Raw genomic sequence first — 15,884 nt, 5'->3', positions numbered from 1 at the left:
TGTAGATGCTGGCTCCATGTAGCTGTTCAAAGTCAGAGGACATTAAAGGAAGGGGACAATGGTTCTTCACAGATAACTTGTTTAACACATGGAAATCGATACTGGGTCGAAGGCCATTGTCTCTGTTTCCCACAAAGAAGAACCCAGCACCAGCGGGAGAGGTGGAGGGATGTATGAAGCCTACAGTGAGACCATCCTTGATGTATTCCTCCTTGGCTGCAGTCAAGCCAGCTTCTTGCTGAGCACCGCACTGAAGTCTGCGTACTCAGGAGGGACAAGGGTGAGGTCAGGCTGATCAGCTGGCACAAAGGGAGAAGAACAGGGATCCAGCTGGTCAACAGGGTCGGGAGAAGAGAGACAGGGTTGGCCAAGAGGGGCTTCCAAGAGGTGGGCAGAACAGGAAGGACCTCACTATAAGACAACAAGTGTCCCTTCTGGTTGCATTTATTCCTGAGCAAAGCCTCATTTTCCCATTTAAGGTGACGCAGTAACTTTCCTTCCCTACAAAGGACCTTAAACTTACAAAAGTTATTTTTAAATTTGGAGTCCCAAAATTCTTTAACAATTCCCTTACAAAAAAGTCACATGTGAAAACCCACATGTGAATTCAAAGCACATGTGCTTTTTTAGATACATGTTGGCGGAGATGTATCAGTTCAAAACAGTTTTCCAATGTGAACAGAAGTTGTATTGTCATCACAGTTTTTACTTCAGATGTGAACAATTCAATTCAAAGGTGAAGTGTTTTTTCCACATGTGAACATTTTTTTCACTTAATTTCATAATTCACAGGTGAAAATGTCATTTTCATATGGGAAATAGGAAAATACACATGTTCGCATGTGAAAACCAACATGTATCCAAAAAGCACGTGCTTTGAATTCACATGTGGGTTTTCACATGTGATTTTTTTGTAAGGGTTATCCTGTCTTTGTCCTTTTTTTTTTTTATTATCTTCCCTCACACCTGAAGTAAACACTGGTTTCGCAAATACATTACATATGGTGCTGAATAAGCAAACTATGCCTGAATATAAAAAACCTTTAATTTTAACAACAAAACAAGCAGTACTCCAAAAGCCTATCTTTCCACTGGAAAGATAGAAATTTGCTTCAGAAATAAGTTTCATCAACCAGATTCCTAAGACTCATGAGTGGTGAAACCAGAATGACCATATTCTATATCCACACTGGCAATTAATATACTGTGTATTAATTTATTTATTGATAACTAATTAAGTAATTATATATAAGTAATACAATTATAATTCACATTTATTTTACATTAATATATATATTAGTTTCAGATTTAGACTTGGGAACTCTCTGACCCAAACTGCTTTAAGTTTTCCCTCAGTAATGCAACACATATTCTCTATGTCCCTCCCTGGAAACTCTCCTGGAAGACACACACTCACCCACACTTTCCCCTTGATATTCTGCATTAGGGATATTTAAATTAATCTGATTTCCTTTACTTGTAATTCATGCATTGTTTTGTTTTTTATATTGTTTTCCTCCTGATTGACTTTTTCCATTTAGTTTCTATTATCTAATTTAATTTGTTTAATTTCTCAGTAAATCTTTCTTTGTTCATTTGTTTCTTTTGAAGTGATACGTTTTAGAAGCTCCTTGTTTTTTTTCATCTCACCTGCATAAGCCAGTGCTTTATTATTTTTAATATGTGAAAATAAATACAATGTAAAATTCACATGCAAGTGTCTGTCAGTATCTTTTTCCCACCATGTGACCCAGCATGTCTCTGTTTTTACACAGGAAGTGGACCAATCCAGCTCTGGCAATTCCTGCTGGAGCTCTTGACTGATAAAAGCTGCCAGCCCATAATCAGCTGGACAGGAGATGGTTGGGAGTTTAAACTCACTGACCCTGATGAGGTGGGTTTAGCTACATTTTCTTATACATGCCTTTATATACGGTGACACAGTTGCTGAATCTGAAGGATCCCAAGCAATAAAGATGAAGTTGTTGATGTCACCGTTTCATCATTCTTTGTACTCCCTCTTTAGGTGGCTCAGCGTTGGGGCCAGAGGAAGAACAAGCCTAAGATGAATTATGAGAAGCTAAGCCGTGGCCTTCGCTATTACTATGACAAGAACATCATCCATAAGACATCTGGGAAGCGTTATGTCTACCGCTTTGTCTGCAACCTTCAGAAACTTCTTGGCTACTCGGCTGAAGAACTCCATATTGTGCTCGGCGTTCAGCCTGACACAGAGGACTGAACCAGCAGCTGATTTAAGATAGGAGTCAAGCATGAAGATGGGGCCAATTGGGCTTCATTTCCCCTTAGCAAAAGCTGTTAATGGTACAGCCCACTCGATGGTGGTTTCTGTGATGAGAGTTCATAAGTCAGTGGACAGGAAGTGTCTCTACTAAGGACACTCATCATGACATCCATGTATATTGTTTTGTGGACTTTGAGGGAGATAAAATTTGGAAAACTGATTATGTCCTTAGCTGCTTAGGTGGCTGCTTTGTGAAATGGATGATCAATTAGGTCAATATACATCTTCTCCAGAGCAGTCAAGTGCACAGATCTGAGTGGAGATCATTGTAACTTCTTTATGCTACACATTATGTTACACATTTCAACTACTAGATGTTGAAGAGTGGACAGCTTTAATTACTGTGATTTATGGCTATTTTGCTTACCAAATATGAATGACTTTTGGGTGATAAGTCATTCACAAAGTAGGCTTGTACCTTGGATTGCATTGGATGTGGATAGAAGCTAATTATGCCTTTTACCATTGCAAAGTGCTTTTGAATGCATTATTTTATTGCAAATGCTTGAAACACCTAATCATTTTAAGAGTGTGATGCCACTGTGAAGCAACTATTGCTACTTTATTGTTCTTCTCTGGAAATTTTTATTTTAAGATTTATGTTTTCATGGTTCTCTTAAGAAAAAATATTTTCTCACGACACCATGAGATGGTAATCTGAGCTCAGTTCAGGACATGCTCAACAGCAGCATACTGACCAGTCAGGGTTTGAGGAGGCAATAAAACAGTTATGAAATATGCTTGCAGGCAAACATTGTGTTATTATACTTTGTGTACTATGCTGGGATCGTGCCTTAGTTTAAATCACTGGCATGCTAAAAGGGAATAAAAATTATTTTAGGCTGTTTTTTTATTTTTTTAAATATAATTTTTTGGGCATTTCTTCTTTATTAGAGTCACAGTAGAGAGAGGGTTAGGGTTAGGCGAAAAAAACTGAGAGACTCATTTTTTATATATTAGCAGAATCTGCTTTGTCAAAGTCCTGTCTCCCACTGTTTTTGGCCCATCTACAATTATTGGTAAACATAGCTTACTATTTTCTTCGATTCTAATTTTCCTCCGACCAGATTTCGGTGTTACACTTGTTCAAACTGTTTAATAAACAAAAAGAAAGCGATTCACTTAACCACAACTCAGCGACAGGACTAAAACTTAAATTGTCAGAATCCACGTTTGTTTATTTGCTATTAGTGTGATTTTGAGACCTGTTCTGCCATACAATGTCAGTAAATTGAGAGTGAAAAAATGCAATTCTCCAATTCCCTCTCACGGAGCGAGCGATAAGAGATAATCTCAGATTTTTGGGGTTATGTCATGGCCAGGAAGCCACACAACCCAAGGTACTACCAAAGTTCAACATCACTTTAAGAACACTTACAGTGACAACTCATTTTCATCTTCATCTCATCTTTAATAAGCCATGTGTCTGGTGCAAATAATGCACATAGACTTGAAAGATTGAATGTATCAATGGAGTTCCTGTATTAGCTGCTGGTCTATCAAAGGTTATTTGTGCAATTGTCTCAGTTGTGTTTTTTTCATGGCCAAAGTAATGTAATAAAGATGGTTAAATAGATATTGTGACATGTTTTTATAATGTACCAAAGTTCTACTGGAATTTAAAGAATATGGTAGCAGTAGAGTGTATTCTCTGTTTTAGATGTACTTGTTTATATTTGTTTTTGGGATACAAATATTCTTGCCTTCTACACTAATGGTTTGTGTTTATGGGTTGTTGTTTTGTATTTCTTATTAAACACTAATATTTGTCACTGCTTCAGTAACAAGAAGATCATTTTGAAGTACTATCATAACGGTGCCGAGGCATTCTTCAAGTGATATTGCTAGCCATCTTTAAATATTGGTTCAATAATCTATTTTTAGGTATGCCACAAGCATGTATCTGAATTCTTTGTGATTTGATAGTTTCTCTTATATGGTATTTGTCAGAGCGTAGTGATTTTTCAATGGGGAAATGGCTTTATGACATTTTAATAAAACCTTTATATGGCTTCTAGTCTCTTTGGTCCACTTTTACCAACAAAGATAGGTTATTTTGCAGTTTAGAAAGATTAACGCCCAAGTGTTCATGATGGGCTATAGACACAGCACAGCTCTGTCTGTGTAGTTGACCTGCACTCAGCCTTCTCGCAGCCCTGAGGCATCTGCACTGACTTGTCAAGGCCAACTGTGAGTAGAACAACTAAGCTGAAATGTATGAATGTGAATTGTGCGTAGGTGTAGGATTTCTGATCCATGTCATAAGAAAAATTGTGTGTACTGTATGTCTTTGATTGCACTGATTGCTCAATGTTGGAATAAACACATCTGAGCTCTGTATGACATCAATGTCCATGAACACAGTATTTGTGTCCCTGCAGGGCTGCTGAAGTAGACTACAGAAGACTAAAGTCTTTATCTAATGTGAAAAAAAAAACTTGGGAATTACAGTCTTTTTTTTTTAAGTAAATAATTACAGACATTACTGACATTGTAGCTTACTGGAAAGTGAACAGTATTTACCGGTAGTGGAGCCTAACCCATGGGCCAGTTGCAATGGTAGATCCAGGCTCCACAACCAAGAACAATTAACTCAAGTTCTGATCAATACGCCCACACACAAGCTGAAACACACTTGCTGAGGCCATTGTGCGAACCTTTTGACAGCCATGTGTGTTGGTAAACACTTGTAGCAACAAGATGTTGTAGCAACAGTTGTAGCAACAAGATGTCATCCCATTCTTATGCTTCTTCCCATATAACATGAACATGGCATTAGTCTAATAACTCAGGTATAGGTAACTTTTTTCTAATTTGGCACATAGATAATTTGGCGTATTTGGACGACAGTGGATGGTGGAAGAACTACAGGCTGAGTTGAGGAAGGAGGCAGGTGTCTGACGGTACTACTTTTGAAGTGATTTTAGCTTGCTTGTATGCATGGAAGCTACAGTGCCTTGCAAAAGTATTCACCCCCCTTGACTTTTTGCACATTTTGTTGTGCTATGAAGTTATTTCAAAATACATTTATTCAGGAGTTTTTGTCTGAGATCAATGCAAAGCAATTTGTTCCACCAAAGTTAAAACAATGAGTAGAAATGTATGTTAAAGCATAAAATTAAATGTAATACCTTGGTTTTACAACCATGTATTTTAATTTTTTATTTATATAACAGCCTTCTGCTGTGGGTATTTCAGTTTAATGCAGTGTAATGCATCATACATTTATGAGGAGCCGCATAGGCCATATTGCAAACTATGCTCATATATACACAAACACACACATACATACGTACATACTCTGTGTACTCACACACACAGGTGAAACACTCACACATACACAAGTGAAACATTTGTACATTCATATGTACACTCCTGTATACTCACACACACACACATGAAACGCTTGCACAAGTGAAACATTTATACGTATCTGAAACACACACACACAAGTGAAACATTTGTACATTCATATGTGAAACACTCACACATACACAAGTGAAACATTTATACATATGTATCTGAAACACACAAGTATTTCATATATGTATGTACGAGTGTTTCACATATGTATGTGTGTTTGTGTGAGTTTGTGAAGCTGTATTTTGTGGAGCTCTGTGAAGAGTAGCTACATCTTTAGGTATCATTCTGTGGTCTTTACCCCTTAGTTTCATTGTGTTCTGATTTGTTCTCTAATTTATTATTTTATTTACTATTTTTATTTCTTTTGCTCCAACTTCACCAGATCAAATTCCTCGTATGTGTAAATATACCTGGCAAAAAATCTGATTCTGATTCTGATGAAACGTTTAGAAATGCAGGCCATAATCAATTGAATAAGGCTGGGTCATTGCACAATAAAACACTCAAGATAATAGGAAAGCATCTAACTGGTCTATGTGCTGTCAGGTTGAAGAGTCAGTCGAACATGTGATCATGCAGTGTGGAGAATATGAGGAGGAAAGAGAACAAATGAAAGAAAGATTTAGAAAGGCGGGAATCCAGGAATTTAACATGAAGACACTAATAATGAACGTATCAAGTGGCACATATTCCAGAATTGTCTTTGATTGTATTAATCAAACAGGATTAAAAGGTAGAATTTAGTCTGTGATCCACACTCCAAAGCAGAAGGTGGCGGTAATGCACCTATAACGCTGGTTGCCAGCTGCCGTTAAAAAACAAGAAGAAGAAGAAAAAGAAGGCGAAGAAGAACCACCACCAATCAGACCTCCTGGCGGGTCTTGAGTTGTAGTTCCATCTGGAATGAACCTACCCTGATCTACTGACACAGCTGAGTAAAAACATTAGATAAGTAGGGTACTAGTTACAGCATGGCTTCGTTTGTGACTGAAGTGCTAGCCAGCTCTGGAAAACTAGAGAAAGAAGACCTGTCCAGCAAAATAAGCAAGATGTCACGCAAGGTGGAGGATACGAAGGTAACCCACGAGCTAGCATAACATTGGCTAGGCTAAGTAGCAAACCTAGCACAATGAAGTGAAGGCTTCTGGAACTTAATCCTCTGAACTAGTAATTGTTTTTACTAGTTTGATCCAACTGCAAATAAATACTGGTCAAACTATTTCTACGGGCTGGAATTTAGCCCATAGTAGTTTAAAGCGAGGTTAGCCAGGTCCAGCGTTAGCCATACTAGCCCAGATTATCATACAACATTTACGTTACAGGCACGGCCTTGCCAAGTGCTCTTCGCAGACACTGGATACGTCACCCCGCTTTATGTACACACGAACGATAAGGCCACTTTAAGAAAAGTTTAACAAGTTATACAGATATATGAGTTTCCAAATTGTAGGGAGGTCAAATGTTCTGCCTGCAATATAATCACAATGGGAGTCCAACCCTAAACAAAAATTTGACACCTTGGCTCATTTTAAGTCCACCATGTAAATGAACAGCACTTTTTGAAGGGGCATTTAGCACGAGTGGGAACCACAACCTGCAGCAGCACAAATGACCAGGCAGTGAGCACAAGTTTCTCTTATCTTATGAACTGCCACATGCTCCTTCAGTTTTTTAATTTATCTTTGTAGTTAACACATTTGAAATACTCAAAATATGTACTATTTGTCATTTTGTTCAGACCTAACACGATGTATATTTGCTGAAGCATTTACTTGCATTTCTGTGGTGGTCATGGTTATATGTATTTATTTCTGTTATATGTTTGCTATTACTGACTCCTTGCTGTAAAGCCAAGTGCCCCTCAGGTAGGGCTGGGCGATATTGACAAAATCAGGCGTTCCTTTGTGCCGGCGGCCGTTGGACTGTTTAACAACATCAGCGACCCCTGTGCCAGCCAGCCAGCCAGCCATGACACCCCCCCCCACACACACACACACACACACACACACACACACACACGCACACACACCCACACCCTGCACAAGGACTTGGACCTGGACCGTAGCCCCTCAGAGACACCCCCCCCCCTTTCCCTCACTGGCACTAATAACTGAACTCCTGACCATTGATTATGTATATACAGTATATATATACGGACATGCATTTATTATTATTATTATTATTATTTGCATTTATTTGTATTTTAGCACTGTCTCTATAGTTTTTACATTACCTTTATTTTTTATCTTAGTACCTCTTCTCTTTTATTATCTTCTTTGTACTTGTTTTTCCTTGGTACTGTCTGCCAGTTGCTGCTGTGGCACCTGAATTTCCCCAAGTGGATTAATAAAGTGCTATCTTATCTTAATCGATAATAGAATATTTTTAATAGACAAAGGATTATGATTTCTGACGTGTATTTGGCTCCACCAACAAAAACAATCTTTGATTCATAACTAACAAAAGCTAAAGACATGGGGATTAGGACCACTGGGGCCACAAAGACCACTCCACGGACCACTAACCTCTCCGACCAATAGCTTCAGCGTCCCTAGTGGTCTGTGTTAGTGACCAGTAGTCCGTGGACACACCATTGAATTGGCTACAACCCCCTCTCGGGCACCCTCTGGCAAACGACTGAGTGATTGGGCTGTGGCTCAACTCCGGTGATTTGGATATTGCATCTTGTTTTTAAGCTGCTGCGGCTCTTCTTTTAAGGCACTTGCTAGCATGGTTGTTTTTCAGATGTGTAAATAGGTTGGTGGTGTTACCACCTTTTGCTACCACGCACCGCTTGTAGACTTTACAAATCACCAAATTTTGGTCTATGTCACTCTCTTTGAATCCAAACCAAGACCATATGACCGATGTTGAATTATACGATAGTTAGCAGGGTTTGTTTTGTAGCTACGTGACACTCTCTAGGTACGTATGTCCGCTCAGGCCAGAAACTGCGGCAAGTGCAATTCCTAAAATTGTTTGCAAGGTTATGTAATCGGCTAGCACTTGAGTTACAGTTTATGCAATAATTTGTATTTTATTATTATAGATATCATGACCAACAAATAACGTTATAACTGAAAATGCATATCATTAAAATAAATCATACTGCTATAAATGGTATGGATGGTTACCGCCCAGCCCTACCCTCAGGTATATTAAAAGTTTACACTAGTCTAGACTCTTCCAGTCCCATCTGATTCTATTTCATAATATGTGTAAAATGCTACATAATCACATTTCCACATAATCAAGTGTTTAATTTCAAGAAAAACATGACCAACTATTCTTTATTTCTGTGTCCTGCATGCATTTTTTCTAGGAAGAAGTATGTGACATGATCAACAAGAGGTATAATGAGTTCCTACCTAGTCTTCAAGCATCTGAGGACCTTATGGGACAGGTTGATGAGGTCTCCAAAGAAATCGATGTCCTTAAAAATTGTATTGAGACTGAGGTATGTGTCAAACTGTATCTTATTGTAAACAAGCAAGCAAAATCAAATATGTAAAGCATGTAAAACAGGTTCCCTGAAAGAACAGACTGAGTTCAACTTGTATGGATGGTGTTCCTTCAAGGACTCCATAGTTGAAATAGAAGGAGAAGCTCCCTCTAGAATTTGGTCACTGCACTCACTTGGGCCATGGTCAAAAATGTGGGTTATGGAAACTTCTCTTCCTCTGCCCACTCTCCCGCATTTTTTGCCTTTATTTTTTTATTTTTTTGCTATTTTATTTTCTTGTTGCAACAGTAGTGGTGGCAAAATCCAGCCAAGAGTCTGAAAATTTATTTCCGTATGAATATCAGCAAAACATTTTACAACATTTCTTCAAACTATCAATCTATTTGCTGGTTTATGCGAGAGCGATCAGTTAAGCATAAGCTGTGCCTTCTCTGTGTATCTGAGTGGGATGGGCAGCCAGGAAGGCACAAAGCATCTCTGCCAGACATTGGATGGAAGGCCTAATGTCACAAAATTTCTATTGTTTTACACACAATCATTTTTGTCAGCTAAAATGTGTTGAAGATTCTTGATCACATGCATTGGTCATTTTCATTGTCTAAAAGCTGTCAGTTACTCCAAGATGGCGGCGCGCACAGGCGCAGCGGCCCCTCCAGCTTCCGCTAACGGTGCTAGTTTTTGTATTAATGTTTGTTGTAACGTCTGTCCTACTCGTCTGACCTACGGTTGTTGGTAATTTTACTTTTTCCTGTGTAGTATGATGTTTGTGAATATGCTATCTTTTGTGTGTTACCACCTTGGTCCGTGAGGAACGACATTTCGTTCAGCCGCATACTATGTATGTGGATGAATGACAATAAACTTGAACTTGAACTTGTACTGGCTAGCGTTTGATAGCACAAGCAATAGTTCCATCAGATCTTGTGTATAGGCAAGTAACTGTGTTTTGGTGTCAGTAAGGGTCATCTGCCACACTGGCCGGTAACTTTTTGAATGCCTTGGGTATATACAGTCTTTGGTCTTTGCCTGTTCTCAAACTTCTCTGACCATGAGCCAATCAAATCAAAGTAAAAATGTACCAAACAGGCTCCTCATTGGCTGCCGCTTACACTGACACATAGCAGGTGTGAGGCCACCAAAAAGAAAAAAATATATTACAATGAAAAATGTAGACTTATTATTTTGGCGCACAAAAGTTATTCTTAGCAGGTACGTTTTTTTAGTTTATCTGCCCTTGGCAGTTGAGCCAACATTTTTTATTACAAATGCTGTTCGGTGTGTATGTGTACATAGGTGCAACAGAATATCCATGTGGCCGTGACTGACTTCACAAAGCTGAAGCAGCAGCTGGAGAAAAACACCATCATTATAACAATGCTTGGACACCTAAAGGAGGTACACCATGCATGTCAACTCTACTTCTGCGTTTTATGAAGCCTGTCTTAAATAAATGATTAACATCATAGATTGACTGTGTTGTGCTGTAACTGGAAATCACTGAAATTGAATACTAAATATTTCTCAAACTAAGGTTAATCTGTCATGGCATTTTAGATGTATATCCTAGAGTTGCTCCATTGATATTGAATGGAAGACATAAATTGATGCAGTGGTCACTTGGAATATTTGAAATGTACAGCACGTGCGCTTCCTCTTGTAACCCTTTTGGCTGTGTGCTCTGCTATCATTAAAACATGAGGAAACCTATGAAGAACATGGGATAGCTGGGATGAGTATGGGAGTAATATATTTAAACATGGGATGTGGTAATGCTGGTGTCAAATATTGGGCCAGGCTCAGTATCCGTGTCAGAAATTCCCCAGTTCCCCAATTTCCCCAGAGTCATGTATATAACATGCCTTTTCTCATGTATACGGATGTGAAAGGATGTTTATCTCTTTTCTTTCTGGAGAAAATCTTATCTTATTTCTCTGTATACCTCTCTGCAACTTTTCGTAGTCGTAGTCTACATTGTTCTGCAAAAGAAACTGAACAGCTTGGTCTTTGCATCAGCCAATAATTAAAGCTTAGCACTCCTGGTGGTAAGCTTTGGCAGTGATAGTTTAATTTAAATGCTGAAATTCATTAGTATTTCCTTTTTAAAGAAATAGTTCACCCAAAAATGAAAATGCAGTCATTATCTACTCACCCCAATTCCAGTAGAAAATCGGGTAAAGTTTGTTAGTCCATACAACAGTCCTGGAGATCCCTGTAAGAAGTACATTGCAGCTTTCTCCAAAACAACTGAAGTTGCTGGAGACCTGTCAAAAAATAATGGAAAATAACCATAAAATGGCTCCATGCAGCTCTTACAGCATACTCCCAAGTCTCTTGAAGCCAACAGATCCCAAAGTGACCAAAAAGACCGACATTTACACCATTATTTATGACTGAATTTTCATTTTTGGGTGAACTATTCCCTTAATTATGTTTTTATTAGGGGTGGCGAACCATACGCCATGGGTTTTTTTTTCGGGAACCGCTTCACCCCTAATTTTTATGGCTGCCATGTCCCGTTGTCTCAGTTTCACAATGCAATGGAGGAGTTTGGCAAAGCCTTACTGGAGAAGAAGTATGTTAATGCAGCCAAACAGTTGGAAAGGGTAAGAACTGCTTCCACTATGTAGACACAACCTCAAATTGTTTTCTCTACTCTAAATCTGTTGATTGAATTTCCAATGTAAAGGTTGTGTTAATGAACGTGAGTTAGCTGGAGCATTTTCTGATCAAAAAATGGATAAAGTAAGATAACCAATGCCCTCTCATCCATATATATTTGATACTCCGCTGTTCCCAGGCAAGGGCTAGTGTGGATTCCCTGAAGGGCTGGAAGAGTTCAGAGTTGCCGTTGCTGAGTGCCCTCAGCTCTGAGTTGACGGTGCAGAGAGAAAACTTCATTTACCACTTGGGAGATGAATGGAAGCGACTAGCCATCTGGAAATTACCTTCCTCTAAGGGTAAGACTTCTTCAGAAATTGAAACAGAAGATTTTTTTGGTTGTGTTCTGTGTCAACTTAATAGAAAGTCGTCTGATTTGATAGATCAGAGTTAGTCAAATAGGTAGGCACAAAATGGTGAATGTTAACAAAATCTCTTATTCAGGCTTCCTACAGTTGAGGAAATTACAGAAAAAAATATGGAATTTAAAATATTGTCTCTGGGTCTGGAAAAATTATGGAAAATCATGCATGTTCAAAACGTTTTGGAACTGTCATGGAAATGTCTTTTTTGTATGTTTGTTTTCAACTACATACTACAACTACATACGATCTAGTTCTTTAATATCAAACTTGACTGTGGGTAGATCTAGGTACCAGAGATGCTCACAAGTCACTTTCTGGACTGTATCCTTACTTTTTTGATTGGTAGCACTGGTGCTATTGAGGCCACCACAAATGTAACTGCACATAGGGCAATGCAAGACCGCAAGAACTGTGAATGACCCCCTTTTGTATTTCCTCCTACTTGTATCCAGTTAACGTCCACCGATAGTGAAAACAACATGCAGCAGATTGTACTAGCTAAAGAGGTTTGCATATATGTTAATTTGTACAACACCTCATACTCAAATCAGATGTCACTGAATTCATGATGAGAAAAATCCCAGAACATGGGTGTCAGAGAATGTAAACACTAGGACTTCTGTTGTCATTACTTCCATGCTAACAAAGCACAACACTCCAGTATTTCGGTGGTCTATGTGCAGACTCACCAACACAGAATTATAAATACTTGCACCACCGTAGACACCTACGGCATAGAAAAAGCGGCACTATGACTCAGAACTATAAAACAGCCTTTTCTTATAATATCTTCTCTGGTAACTCAACAAGCATGGTCACCCTGTGTCGTGTTGTTGTTGTGAGTTGGTGCAAGCTTATTTTTGCCTATTTCTGCTTTTTCCTTTATTATCTTTACTGTAAACATAGTCTTCATATCTCTCATTAACTGTAGACGATAATCATTTACCTCTTTGTTTAGTGTAGTATAGACTAGTTCCTTGTATTAAAACTTTCAAAATAATTTATTGTTCATATAGGTATTGTATTAAAAGTTACTGTCTCTTTAAGAAACTCCTTGGTCAATGTTCTATTCCTCGTGTATTTGTTTACTTTTAGACTATAATGGTAATTCTGTGTTGTTTGAATATAGCTTACAAGTGGATAGGAACCACGCAGTTTTCTTACCATATCTTAACGTTATTTCTTATCTTAACATTTGTTTGGTCGTGGAAATTATGGGCAGACTACACTTCAGCAGGAATTAGAGGTGAGAGAGAAATATTTTTTACTGTACACGCATCCTATAGAGACAGTGCGTAAAATAGGCCACGCCCATCGTGGGGGAAATCACCGCTCTCCATTCACCTTGTGTGACTAAGGGCGCTTTCACACCTGATAGTCCGCTTCCTTGGTTCGCACCTGATGCGAGAATGATACATTGTTTAGTTTTTCAGCTGGTTCGGTTTGCTTTCACAAAGCCAAAAATCAAACGGTCTAGATAGGGTTGCCAACCCTCCCGGATTGGCCGGGGGACTCCGGTAATTAGCCTCAGTCTCCCGGGATGGAAAAAATAAATTCCCGGAGATTTTTTGACGGCTGAAATTATAAAAATAAATAAATAAAAAATAATAAAAATTGCACTACGTGGGTTGATTTAAATGACATGAGACACAACAGGGGAGGATTTACTAAATTGTTTTGAATGTAGCATGTTTTAACATCTTCAACCCTAGGCCTATTTCTCAGGCCTCCTGCCCGAAATGACATGCCCCAAATGAATCATGAATAGCTCCTCAACCATAAGGCCCATATGCATATTTCTGGTCTCCTTTGATAGGTAAGAAGCTAAGGAATATGAATCCAGTGTAAGTAAACCTATATCTATTACCATTCCAGAGTAAATGGAGATGCAATAAAGGAAAAAATAATATTTTCATCCTCATCTAGTATATCATCTAAATTTAAAAGGCAATATCACCATTATAACCAAGATCCCATAGATAATGATGCAACTGAATGTCTTCTCCTACTCTTTGACTACAACTGTAACTGTAAATTTGATGAAAATACACTAAAATACAACATTTATGATACAATTTATAAAGATATACTCAGGCGGTCTCCATGTTTTGGCCATGTTTACTGTTTACATGTTGACTGTTTACTGGGAATTTTACTTCAAAACACTATTTATTTCAATATAGCCATGTTACAAATAACATAAATCTCCCAAAAACATTGAAATAGTAATAAAAACAATGAATAATGATCAATATTCATATATGGGCCACAGAGCTCCATTCTATACAGGCAGATTTATGGAGATCGCTGGGGTCTTTCCTCACACGTGACCTATCGTTTTCAGCTCAGTCAGACGAATCCAATAGTATAAGGCTCATTGGTGTCAGTACTTCGATACAGCCACCAGAGTCTGAACCAAAATGGCTGGTGAGGAGAGCTGGAAGATCGCTAGGACTCAGAAACAGTCTCAAACTTACGGTAGAAACGTGAGTAACTAAAATCTGCCGTTTTTGGCGAAAATAACATAAGCCTTGGTGAAATATTTTGGCAAGAACATAGATTTTTGTCAGTATGATTGTAAAATGTGAATTTTGAACGCTACTTTTCCCCGGAAATGGCGAACATGTATCGTTCCAATTCGTGGTGCGTTTAGGGTCATTGGAAAGCTCGGAATTTCTAGTTTCCAGCGATGTTATGAAATTATCCCGGATCTTTTGATCACAACTTGCTCTTATATTTACAAAGTTTAGATTTGTACGACTTCATTGTTAAAATACTTTGTAATAAGACATAGTTTGGTCAACATACAATTGGTTTACAGATTCTGAAAGCTAAAGACCCCATGTTTTCAAAACAGTATAACATTCATATATTCTATAAATAGACCATCTTCTATCGCGATTTTGCTGCAAGATGGCTCAGCTGCCCCCGCAACCGGGGGCGCAAACACGGGCAATGTGTGTGTGCGTTGGGTACGTCGTGCGTCGGGTGCGTCCACTGCGTCGGATGAAGGTTATTTTCATGACTTTTTGCTGGGCTGTGCTTTTTACATATTTACTGTGTTGGTTTTCTTGGTTGTAGGTTACGTATTTAGCAACTGGCAATGTGTGATGACGGTTAACAGGACATACACGTTGCGCATTTGGCATTGTGTAATGGTGAGAGGGACACAGTTTTTGGCATTTGGCATCGTGTAATGGTGACAGCATATGGCAATTTGGCAACAAAATACATGTTAGGAATGACGTAAATTGCAAATTTCCATAATAGATGATCCTATTTTCCAGTGAGGTAAGTTGGTCCAGTCCAAACTATAGAGCTGACGATTGCAATCATGCAAAAATCCCCAAAAGTTGATCCATGCAAACGCTAGTTTCACCAGTCACCAAAAGATAAATAAATAAAATAAAATGCCGATTAAATGGTATGCTTCCTGAGATTGGTTCGAATGGTGTTCTCACCAGAAATGAACAGCTCCACAGTTCACTTGGAAGCAGCCTGAGACCACCTCTTTGAGGCGGACCAGAGAGCGGTTGTTTGGTCCGCACCAGGGTTCAATTAGGGTGTTCACACCACCCCAAACGATCCGAACCAAGGGGGTAAACGCTCCGGGGTTTGATTCAAACGGACTAAACAAGGCTGGTGTGAAAGCACCCTAAATGTACATCATTGTCATTATTCCCAAAATTAAACATGCCTAAAAGCTGTTAGGTGGTGGGCTTCACAGCCA

General features: G+C 38.7%; 2 protein-coding genes across 3 annotated transcripts in view; both read left to right on the top strand.

Moving 5' to 3' along the window:
• Nucleotides 1-2,982, top strand: part of ets2 (v-ets avian erythroblastosis virus E26 oncogene homolog 2) — a 49,783-nt gene extending 46,801 nt beyond the window's left edge. Inside the window, exons 9-10 of the mRNA XM_071898633.2 lie at nt 1,776-1,894; nt 2,027-2,982. Coding sequence (XP_071754734.1) covers nt 1,776-1,894; nt 2,027-2,242 — 335 coding nt within the window. The 3' untranslated portion in view covers nt 2,243-2,982. The remainder of the gene's footprint in view (nt 1-1,775; nt 1,895-2,026) is intronic.
• Nucleotides 2,983-6,567: 3,585 nt separating this feature from the next.
• The window catches only part of zw10 (zw10 kinetochore protein), a 39,840-nt gene continuing 30,523 nt past the window's right edge, over nt 6,568-15,884 (top strand). The window contains exons 1-5 of one of the 2 annotated variants that reach the window (XM_071898632.2): nt 6,568-6,744; nt 8,991-9,125; nt 10,425-10,526; nt 11,657-11,734; nt 11,929-12,088. In XM_071898632.2, coding sequence (XP_071754733.1) covers nt 6,640-6,744; nt 8,991-9,125; nt 10,425-10,526; nt 11,657-11,734; nt 11,929-12,088 — 580 coding nt within the window. In that variant the 5' untranslated portion in view covers nt 6,568-6,639. The remainder of the gene's footprint in view (nt 6,745-8,990; nt 9,126-10,424; nt 10,527-11,656; nt 11,735-11,928; nt 12,089-15,884) is intronic. The other variant, XM_078286820.1, reaches the window with a different exon arrangement.

Source organism: Centroberyx gerrardi, chromosome 11, assembly GCF_048128805.1.
Source record: "Centroberyx gerrardi isolate f3 chromosome 11, fCenGer3.hap1.cur.20231027, whole genome shotgun sequence".
In the NCBI taxonomy this organism is placed as follows: Eukaryota; Metazoa; Chordata; class Actinopteri; order Beryciformes; family Berycidae; genus Centroberyx; species Centroberyx gerrardi.
Note: the sequence above shows the minus strand (reverse complement) of the source record. Positions and strands in the feature narration are given on the sequence as shown.